Source organism: Eschrichtius robustus, chromosome 4 (assembly GCF_028021215.1).
Source record: "Eschrichtius robustus isolate mEscRob2 chromosome 4, mEscRob2.pri, whole genome shotgun sequence".
Lineage (NCBI taxonomy): Eukaryota > Metazoa > Chordata > Mammalia > Artiodactyla > Eschrichtiidae > Eschrichtius > Eschrichtius robustus.
This window is the reverse complement of record NC_090827.1, coordinates 68,216,437-68,228,449: the sequence shown is the minus strand read 5'-3', so window position 1 is coordinate 68,228,449 and position 12,013 is coordinate 68,216,437. Positions and strand designations below refer to the sequence as shown.

At 32.6% G+C, this 12,013-nt stretch overlaps 1 protein-coding gene across 4 annotated transcripts in view; it reads right to left on the bottom strand.

The window, feature by feature from the left end:
- Positions 1-1,262: 1,262 nt before the first annotated feature.
- The window catches only part of EPHA5 (EPH receptor A5), a 313,241-nt gene continuing 302,490 nt past the window's right edge, over positions 1,263-12,013 (bottom strand). For 3 of the 4 annotated variants that reach the window (XM_068542188.1, XM_068542190.1, XM_068542189.1), the window contains 2 exons: positions 9,047-9,202; positions 1,263-1,400 (listed from right to left, as the gene is read on the bottom strand). In XM_068542188.1, the coding sequence (XP_068398289.1) occupies positions 1,295-1,400; positions 9,047-9,202 (262 nt within the window). In that variant the 3' untranslated portion in view covers positions 1,263-1,294. Of the gene's footprint in view, positions 1,401-9,042; positions 9,203-12,013 lie in introns of those variants that run through there. The other variant, XM_068542191.1, reaches the window with a different exon arrangement.

The window sequence follows — 12,013 nt, the reverse complement described above, 5'->3', positions numbered from 1 at the left end:
AAAATATATAACATATGTATTTATCATCATTCCATTGCTGCTTTAGTATCAAAATTTCTTAGAGCTGAGCCACAAGGGAAATGGTTACCAAGGATTAGCACTTAGGGGTAATGCTTGGTGCTATGTGCTGGATTTAACAACATTAACAGAAGTCTGCACAGTTAAATCCTTCTACATCCTGCTGAAAATGTGCCCTTCGGTGTCAACTTTGCTTGACAAGATATTTTCTGGGACTCAGAAAGGTGAAATTTCTTACAGGGGTGCAAGATTAATGGCTAGAAGAACTGCATTGTCACAGATATCACAAAGTGTTTTTAAAACGCCAAAGGGGATTTAGTCTTTTAGACATTTCCTGTTGGTGAATAAAGAGATTTAGTAGCTTTTAGACACATGAGAGGAAAAAAGACACAAGCTTGGGTTAAATTTTGTTTTACAGCTTCCTTATTTCTCCAATTCCTAATACACTGGAACACTTGTTCCTGAATGTTGCTAAAATTAAAACACTATTAACGATGCAAGCAGAATGGTAATACACACATGTGCAAGCCACACACACATAGAGCTCCAACTTAAATTGATTCCTGGGTATATAGCAAATTATACCGTATATTCACATTTATTACCTAGTAGTTTCTAGAAGAACAACTAAAAGTAAATTTTATAACACAGAAAAATAAATATACACCCTGTATTGTACTTGTCCTTGATCAAGCAACATGTTTATACACTAGTTTCTATAACTTAACGCTGTGTAACAGCATTTAAAATTACAAAAGAAGATATCTATTTAGAAATTATCTAATCATATTGCTCTTCAATACACTTATGTAGACAATTAAGACTTGAAGTTTGAAGTAAACTTCAGTAAACTGCAGCTTTTGTTAGCCCACAAATGGCTATAAAACTTTTCCTTTCAAATAGATTCTGGGAAGTTTTGAAAAGGGCTGCCTTCATTCAGTCTATAAAGGTGCTATATATAGTTATATATTTCACGTATAAAATTTTGTAGAAGTAGTGAGAAGGATTTTGTTGTTGTAGTATAAGATAATGTTTAACCTCATGTTCTTATTCCATGCTGGTTATATTTGCTTCATGAAAAATGAAGATATTGAGAGGAAGATAAAGAGATTTTAGTAAAACACTGATCACAAATTCTGTGGCAGAAACAAATGCTTTCTTAAGGTTTAGAAATCACTGAGTTTTCCCTTTTACCCCCTTTTTTGTTAAAATAAATCTCAGGGCTTGTTTACAAAGTGCAGAATCATTCACTTGACGAAGTGACAATTAACTGAAGTTACAATGGCACCATCCCGTTGACCAGCTGCACCTTCATTTCTTGAAGGCTGTTCATAATCTTCTTCTGGTGACCAACAAGAGTCACTCCAAGCCGTCTCAAATCCCTGCATGAAGAAAGCACACATTGGATGTATGTATTGATTCAATTTGTAGCACACCTCAATACTTCACGCTGGCAAAGAGGCAAACATTTTGCAGAAACTAATTAGATTACAATCCCAATTTAGGCATACAGGGTCCAGTTTTCAAAAGCAGGCTCTAAAATTGTACCTGAAAATCTGTTTGCAGTCAAAGATATATTTAAAACAAGGAGTGATATATTATATAGTTGCCCCCCTTTTTGGACATGATTATTTTGGTGGCACAGAGCAGTAAAAAAACAAATTTGCACATGCTTACCAATAAATATTTAAATTAAAGGGTACAATTTCATTGAACGGTTTTGAAAATATGGACCTACAATATGAACAAGCACATTTTTTTTTTTTTTTTTTTTTGCTAAAAGAAGTGAGCATAAAATATACTTTAAAAAATTTCATAGCTAAGCAGTTGAAGACCAAACTTTTCAAGTGACTCAGTCAGCACAATCATCTTCTATAACAGATATCTTTAGGGGATAATCAACACTACATTGCTCTTATAACACTTACAAATATTTTATTTTTTACTTGGAACCCAAAGTAGGGGAGTTTTCTTCCTTTATCAAATACATCTAGGCTCTATTGGCATTTAGAACATTCTGAAGATTACACGCTATCAAGCAGTCTTTTCAACCAAGATGCTTTCATACTGTTTCTTTTAAACAAGCTTATTATTCAAAAGAAAATTACAAATGTTTAGATTCCTAAACTACTGTCATATTATGGAGCTCAAGGCCTGTGCTCATGGTTTTTAAATGTTATTTCATAGGATATTCAGGAATTCTATTTTCCTAAAATATGCGTTTGGCAAATATAATAATTCAGGTACGTTTGGCAAATAATAACGTTAATTATAAAAAATGAGCATTAACAATTCAAGATTTTTAAATGACAAGGGATGTTTGGTATGTTAGATTTCTTTAGATAATTACTCTATTTAACACATTATGCTAAAAGTAGAATATTTTTGCATTCAGTAAATGCATCAATTTCAGATTGTCTTAGAATTCTTCAGAATTGGACACAATGACACTAGAATCATTATGTGTAAAATTGAATAGTTTTGGAAGATCCAAGAAATATCTTAATTATCAGAGGATACAAATTGAATAAATGGGTACTTAACCTCCATGTGTATTATTATTGGAAATAATTATTTATCTAAATAATACCTTAGGTGTCTTTTTCTTTTTATGTTTTCTTGATTTCTTATGAGAGTTTTAGCAAATGGCAAATAGCTAAAAAAAACAAAGCAATCACTTGGCTAGATAACACAGCCAGTCTTAGCAGAGCCAGGACGAAAACCAAGAATCTGACACCAAAGTCCATACTCTTAATTTCTCATTTCTCTGAGATATAATTTTGAGCAAAGAACTTTAAATTACATGTAATTATTTATTCATCTGTAAAATGAGAACTCTGTATATATAACATCAAATATCCAAAATTCTAAAAGAAAGAAGATATCTAATAAAGGAAACCAAATGCATACTTCTTTGACTGAAGCTATGGTAACACAATCTATGGAAGTATACTTCATGGCAACTACAGTTAAGGGCTAACTAATACTCTCATGTTTCCACATGTAACTTATGCATCATGAATTGCGAAGATAAGAGAATTCACAGGTGCTCACTACCAAACTTTGGACCTAAGTCAGGAGAAAAGAGTCTAAAATTTCTTAAGCTGAAAGCAATCAACCTCTACTAGAGAATGTAAATAATTAGTACTTGAAATAAAGTTGAAAACATATGTTTTATCATATGCTTTATAAACCTACAGGTGATTCTGACAAATTCAGATTTGAAAGTACTGATTTAATATATACATACTTAAACTGCACAATTCATATGGCCAACCCAATTAATAGGAATGAGGTTTTGAAAATATCTATTACAGTTTATTCTGAAAGACCTGAAAAAATTTTACAGGTTTTCCTGCTCAAACAGGGTGGACTTTGCATATACAATACCAAAACCTTAATTTGAAGTGTGTGTCTATGGGGGGCGGGGCATGGGTGTATGCGTGTATGTATTCCATATTCCAACTCTTGGTTGTTTTGTCTAACTCTTATGAAATCACTAGCTTGACTTATTTTTGTTTCCACTGTCTTAACCTGTTATTATATTATATGTAAATATAACCTCATTCTCTGCAAATAACCGCAAGAAAGACTCTGGTTCAGTGCTTTGGGAATTTAAATTTTTTGTGGCATCTATATCATGCTAAAGAATGAATGTTTTAAGGAATTGTATTGGATTAATACAGTTATAGAGTTTGTGTTTACAGGCAAATAAAACCTGTCCTTCTTCAGAACATTTCATATATCTAGATTTTAAATTAAATTTGTTTGAATTTTCCCAAGCATAAAATTTTATTTAGGGTCATCTTATGATCTGATTATCCCCTAAGATTCATACGGAAGGTCAGACCACTGAAATTCTCTCTCTCCTTCTTCCTCTCTCTTCCTCCATCTCACCTCCCACCTCTACCCCTCTTTCCATGGGATAAACGAAATTATGAAAACACAGCATTGAGTTTTACATACTGCCATAAATTATGTCTTTAATGGAACGCTGTTGTTTTTAAAATCTGATCTGTCATTTCAAAAGCTGTCAAATTAATGTGCAGAGATTTAGAAAGTAGCATTTATAATGCATGCAATATACATTTACCTTTATACAATGTGATTTACAGTTAAAAAGTGCAGAGAAATAAGATTATTAATGCAGTTAAACTTGTTCTCAGCAGCAAAGTAGTTTCTTTAAAAGTCCCGTTTATTATTTTTCTAATAATACTACAAATGAGAATTAAAAAGGTATTAGAAAAATGTTTCTGGTAAAGGTTAAGTAACTTTATTCCAATATTGATAAGTACATTAAAGTATTTTCTTTTATGTAGTTTTGTCTCACACTTTTGTGATTTCCAACAATTTCCATTTTACTCCTTAAAGTACATATTAAATGGTCAATTTAACAGTAATAATGTGAGAGAAATTTGATAAAAATTGAAGTATTTTACATTTCATGATGAAGGTGCTGCTCTATTTGCAATGATTTTTGAAAAAAAAACTTGAAAATGGTTTAAGATGTATTTTACTATTTCGTTTTTCTATATAGGAATTTCTGTAGCAAGGCAAAGTTTTAGGTGTGTCCCCTTTACAAATATTATACTAATTTTTATCATGACCACGTGTAATCTTAAGTAATACCCAAAGCCAATTCTAATGATGATGAACTATATTTCAGCATAGGCCTATGAATCTAAACATGATGAGAATAGTACTGTTACATTAAAAATGGTTTGGATTTTGTCAACAAAGCATGGTTAGTTTTAGAAACACTGCAAATATAATGAATTGCCATTGTTGTGAAGACATTCCAATCTTTTTTTCAAATGTTATTCCATAATATTAAATAATGGAAAACACTGATATTATGGTGCTAAAATGGCAGAATGAAAAGTGGAGAATAACGAGAGGTGTTTAGTTGATATTGGAACCAGCTCTTGATTATTCAGGATGTAGTTCATCCGCTTGTAGAGGAAACATTCCTTTACATTCTTCTCCCTTCTTCTTTACACACCTTTTAGCCATATCGTTGGTACTTAGCCCCACCAACACTGGCTGGATAGGAGAAGGGAGAAGAGAGTTTAATGAATATTCACTAAATTTCAGTGCTTATTCTTTTTGTCATAGTTTTATTATGCAGTTGTATATTTGGACCTTTTTGGTTCACTTAGAAGAATCCTGATAATCATTATATATGTACTGTACAAGATAAATATACATATATTTGGCAAGAGAGAACTTAACCATGATTTGGTTATGTTTTTCAACAGTTGAGACCTTGTGAGGGTTTCACTAGACATTTTAGCTTACTTATGTAGAGCACAGAAGACAGTAAGCACTCCTATGTGTATTTTAGGCATATAATAAATTATGCATAATGATAAGTTAAATTTATTTGAATTAGTGTGCACAAATTTTGGCTCTAGATTTGTGACACTTTCCTTTAAAATATTTTAATATTTTAAGACCCCATTTTAATAAATGATACTAATAGGAATCTCTTCAGCTTACACACAATTGACATAATATTTAAGTTCATTGGACTTTGCTCATTTTCTGAATAATCAAAAGTTGATAGTACTGATCTGACAAGAAGTTTAAAAAACAGCTGTAATACCGTCCTTAATTCAAATCTTTGGATTCATTTTGCAACTCACCTCAAGCTCACAATTCCCCCTATCGACCATAACTCACTGCACTTAAACACCATAGTACAGATTGCGTAATTACTGCTACAACAATTGTTCTAATATGAGTACTCTTCACAGAACAGCAAAGTTTAGGCACAGAGATCAGCAGACAGAAACATCTAAGGTTGAAAGCCACTTTCATTGAACACATTTTAACTCTAAGATCTTGAAATATTTCATTTCTATTCCACATCAAGCCATACATGTATGTGCTGACAAAAAAAAAAACAACAAAACATTAATAAAATTAAACCTTTATGTGAAGGAAATTTTCACCAAAGTATGTGGTTCTGAAAAACTATAATTGTTTACTCTTCCTTATTCTAAACCCACCATGAGAACAAATTTAATGGTGCAAATTATAGCATATTTTTCTTATGTAGGTATATGGCAGTTTGATCTTTTGCTTTATATTAATTAATTTTAGGTTTTTTTTCTAAGCATTTATTACAGGTATGAATATTTCTTCCATTTCTCAGTTTCTATTATACTCTGGCAATAATACTGGCACTAATATTTTATTTATTATAGTATTATACAGGCTACATAAAATTATTGTTTAGATATAGGCAAAGACCGTGTATAAATAAATCATTAAGTATTTAAGAGTTTGTCTTTACTGATATCCCTGTTCCTTTGCCATAGTCCTTAATAATGACTGACTTTTTTTGGTGAAGGGCAAGCAAAATGCATAGATAATTTTGTTTCTTATATTTCTGACCAAACAAGTAACTGATTACCCACTCTTTTGTGAGTTATTTAACATAATATTTCGAAAAATATGTTCTTACTAATAGGAAAAAAATATGGTCAAAAACACAATAAACAGGACTTCCCTGGTGGTGCAGTGGTTAAGAATACGCCTGCCAATGCAGGAGACATGGGTTCGATCCCTGGTCTGGGAAGATCCCACATGCCACAGAGCAACTAAGCCCGTGTGCTACAACTACTGAGCCTTCACTCTAGAGCCCTCAAGCCACAACTGCTGAGCCCGTGTGCCACAACTACTGAAGCCCGTGTTCCTAGAGCCCATGCTCCACAACAAGAGAAGCCACCGCAATGAGAAGCTCGTGCACCGCAATGAAGAGTAGCCCCTGCTCGCTGCAACTAGAGAAAGCCCACGCGCAGCAATGAAGACCCAACTCAGTCAAAAATAAATAAATCAAAAATAAATAAATAAAAGATAAATAAATTTATTAAAAAAAATCAGCCCTACAATTCAAATATTTATAAAAACCAAAAATCAAAAAACAAAACAAAAAACCCACAATAAACAATAGGACATGTATTTAAAAGGTGTTGGACTCTCCAATAAATCAGCTTCACTGTGGTTAAGGTTGGCTGGCTCAGTTCCTAGTAAGGAATGTGTTATTATGGTCCCAGGAAACTCAAGCAATTGACACATGGTGACTAACATTCTCTGAACAGGAAGATGTTGGTAAGTCTCTTAATTTCACCTTACTCTTCTGGTCAGAGTAAATAAATTAAAACATAAAATATCTGAAAGGAGGCAATATAGCAGGAGGCAACAAGCTACCAAAGTAACAGAGAAGAAATTGAACCAAGTAGAGAAGAATTGACCAGACAAAAATACTGGAAAATAGAAATGAGCTGCAGACCATCATAAGACGATAGAAGAAGCTATTAGGGCTTGAAAGAAAACAGACAAAATGAGAGAGTTTGGAGATAGAAGGGAAAATAGGAAAGTAAAGAGAAAGGAATTAAAAGAAATAAGAAAAAGTGAAACCATAATTCTAAAACACTCAACATATTTACAATATTTGGGGGCCCCAAAGAAAGTAAAACAGAGGTAGTTAATGCAAAAGCCATTATTGGTGATTATAACTATTCTCTGAAGGGAGAAGAAAAAATGTAGTGGATATAAATATATACATGTATATGTAATATTTTAATTAAAAAAAGAGACATCATTTAATGCAAATAGTTTTATTATATATTTACAAGTAATCTGACATTGGGTAGAAGAAATACCTACAGTATCATTTTAATATAAAATGACAAATGACTTTAATAAATTAAAATGACCATTTTTACTGAAAAATTAAAGAGCAATCATGTAAAAATAGTTTTAAATTATCAGTAAAATTTTCCATTTATTATTTTAAGTATAGGACAGATGAGTTTTTTGAGTGTCCAAAGAAATAATGGGCAAAGTATACGTGTCATCAAGTATATATGATTTAGTGGTGATGATGAAAATGGGATTCAATAAATTAAGATAGCCAGCTGAGTGGTGATTTTAGGTCCTTTTAGCTATAGTTATGGAGAAGAGAAATGCTGAGAGAATGTGACATTAATTGGTGATAAATGATGGTACCCTGTTACCTTTTTGTGGATGGGCAGTGAATTCAATGAACCAGAGAATGCCAGAATAGAAATGGTGAGAACCAAGCACTCAGTGTTCATATTATGTGAAGTAATGGAAGAAGGTCTGTGGTTTAGTGCTTTAGAAGGTTCTACCATGTTTTAAACCTTACAACAATATTTTAAACTTTGAATTTGTAGGTAATTTGAACTAAGTTATCATTATATTCACAGGTTAAAACATCATTCGTGTTAATGTAATCTAGATGTAACCACCATAACAACAGTTAATTTTCACAAATAACAAATATTAGGCTAAAGTAATTACACATACAGAGTATATAATAAGATACAAACAACTTACAACCTTAAAGAATTCAATATTTAACTCTAGTGATTTTTATTTAATAAGATTTGATAAACTTTATCTTAAACGTGCAAACAGAAAAGGGCACAATTGGTTCCACTGAGATTGTACCAAATAACAAATCAGAGGCAGGATCTAATATATCCTTGGATTGCAAGAATAGAATATGCACCACTTAGAGAGTAAACAAGATTCCTGCCTGGGAAGCTTTGCTTAAGCTGATGTTACCTGGGTATTCATCAGAGCCAAAATTTAAGAGTATGTTTTGTTGTTATTTAGGGCTAGCCACACCAATTGTGCTTACAGTTTGTTTTGTTTTGTATTTACATTCATATAACATAGGTATCAGTATAAAAACTTTGTCAAGAAAACATCTTTTCCACAACACAAAGTACCAGTATTTTGCCAAGGAGATGTTATTCCAATTATTCAAGTACACAAATGTTATTTGTTTGAAGTAAAGAAGCAAAGATACTGGCCACAAGTAGCATTAACCATGCAGTTGTTAACAATACAGGCTAAAAATGAAGAGGCTTCTTTGAAAGCTGCCATACATGGACAAAGGTTAACTGATTTCCCTTGACCTCATCCGGATTGGTTTCTGAACAATTTTTCTCACCCCAGCAATTATGTAAAAATTATCAGAAAAATTACTCACTCCAAGGTCACCTGAGCCACAGCGTCCATTGAACTGTATCCATTTTCCATGAAAATCTCTGTATATCGGCCCATTTTGATTGCTTCTAGCCATTCACCTACTGATCTGTACGCCCCAGACCCCAGTGAGCCATGTTCTGCCAACAAATTAGGTACTCTAAAACACATAAAAGACAAATATTAAAAGTAACATTTAAATTCTTTTGTAGCAAATTATATTGTAATATTAGCTCATAATCAATGGATCTTTGAGTCTATAAGTATATTTATAATAGAAAAATATACAAATGCTAACAAGGAAGAAAGTAATTCAAAATACAGAACACAAAACAATCTATTCAGATTTTTTCTATCCATAGTTAATGATGACTTATAATGGCTTGATAAGTACATTTTCTGTAATACAAAACATTAGCTAAAAATTCCATGTAATTTTAGTAAATTTAGTAAATTCTAGTAATTTAGATGTATTTACTTCCTGAAGCTGTTTTATTTGTAAAAATAATATAGAAAATGCTACCGAATAGAGATATGCAGGATAATTTGTGTAAAGCCAATTGCTTCTAGACTTCACTAGAGAAACTCATGCTCATTTAAGCTACTTTTCCAGGAGACCAGAAGTTAGTTATCCTTTATATTATGCTCTTACATATACAGGGGTGCTTGTTAATTCACCTAATTACTGGTTAATTCCAGTAGTGGAACTGGAAAGCAAAATGTAACCCCCAATACATAAGAAAACTGAATAGAATTAATCAAACCATGCGATGCTCTTAACTATACTAAATTTATACACTTTGTCCAATAATATATGATATGATAATGATGATGTTGAAGATGATGATTTCTAGAAAGGTATCCTAAGGAAATAATCAGGAAAAGTGGCAAAAAGTACACATGCACTTTTTTGCTAATGAAAGTAAACATCAAAAGCAATTTAAATGTCCATCAGTGGGAGTTTACTTAAGTACATTTCAACCATAAGATGTAGGGCATATACCTTTCTTTCTACTCATGTTCTCTGTACTTTCTCACATCCCATTTACACTTCAACCTACTTCAGTGTAGTTTCTTCCACACCAATTCTATAAAAATTGCTCTGGTTAAGGTGAGCAATGACCTCGATTTTATCAAAATCTGTGAAGATTTTCCAATATGTAAGATGACTGACCTTTCAGAAACATTCAACAATCACCACTACCACCTCCCTCTTGAAATTTTACCTTATCTCAACCTTTTTTGAATCACTGTTCTCTCTTTTGTGGCTACCATGACAGTGTACGCGTCTCTTCAATCTCCTTTGCTTGCTTCTTTGTCTGACTTTAAAATTTGGAGGTAGCCAGGACATGGCTCTATATCTTGTCTACTCAGGCTATAACTTTATTCTACTTTAGGCAGTTTTACCCACTTTCATAGCATCTATTTTTGTCCAATTTTCATCTCCTGCCTAAATCTCTCATATATTCATATGCTTACTTCATGTCTCCATTAGTTCCTGGGGTTCTCATCACAACATGTCCAAAGCCACACTACTCATCTTCTCCACATCCAATTCTTCCTGAAGTTCTCATCTTTATACTCTGTGATACAATAGTCTGCTGCTTCCTCATTTTCAGTCCCCTCACAATCTATAATTGTGTGTACTATCCATTCGACTTCAAATATATTGCAAATCTGACCATTTCTATTTAATTTGTCACCACCTTAGTTCAAGACATCATCATGTCTTACCTGCACAAGCACTCTAGCTCATAGTTATTCTGCTAAATTCTACTCTCACTCTCACAATGTTTTTATTTTGTTTATCTCTCTCTCCCCCAACAGTGTGCTGCTCAATGTTGTATAATCAGCACCTAGCCCACAGCATGACACAGAGTAGACACATGAATATTTATTGAATGAATAAGTGGACATTTGATAGTAATTTGTAGTCATTAAACAGTACAGTCGAAGATTTGTTGAAGATAGAATGGAGAATAGAATCTCAAAGTTGAGATTATAGAAGAGTTACAATTTTTGGTAATAGCAAAGTCTAGAATATGAATATGAAAAAGAGTCCAAGGTGGGCTAGAGACCAAAATCATTGAAGGGGAAAATGTCAAGTATTGAGACATATTTGAATATCATCTACATGGTTACTCAAATCACCTAGTTTTGTGACATGGATTGGGATAGAGAGAAAGAGACAGTGAATCAGGAGCTAGCACCTTCTAGAACCAGGATTTGTAGATGACTGAATAAAGATGGGGTTGTGAGCGATACAGTCCTCCCCCATTATTTGCAGGGGATTTGTCCCAGGACCCCGCCCTCCACCCCATGGATACCCAAAACTATGGATGCTCAAGTCCCTTATATAAAATGATATAGTACAGTCGGCTCTCCACATCCGCACATACAGAGGAACAACTGTATAGTCTTAAGCTAAATCTATTTAAATGAAACCTAGCAAGCTGAATTCTACATAATACATACAAGGAAATATGAAAATTCTTTGGAGATTTTAAAGCTGCTCTCAAGCTATAATGATGATGCTGATATAAATTAATACAATTTAGAATATAAAAATATCTTTTTATGATTTCCTTTCCTTATATCCATTTGTGACAACTTAACATAACTCAAACAAGTAGATGAGAGAAACACAATATTTTAGATGACAATAAACAATTTAAAAGCAGTTATTTCAGGAACAACATAAGGAATGATCTCTAAGATGCATTCTCCAGTTGCTACCATAGAAAGTTAATGATGCCTGAACAGAGTTTGAAGATTCATTCCTCATTTGTATTTAAAAATGACTTTTTGCCTAGTAAACAAATGTTATACCAGAATCATAGAACTTATGTAACTTTATCAACAAATTGTTTCTCATTTAGTTCATACTATGGGCAGCCAATTCAGTTACCAGCAGGATACCTTTTCTTGTGGAGATAGACAACTGCCTTATATATAGTGAAAATAACAGTTT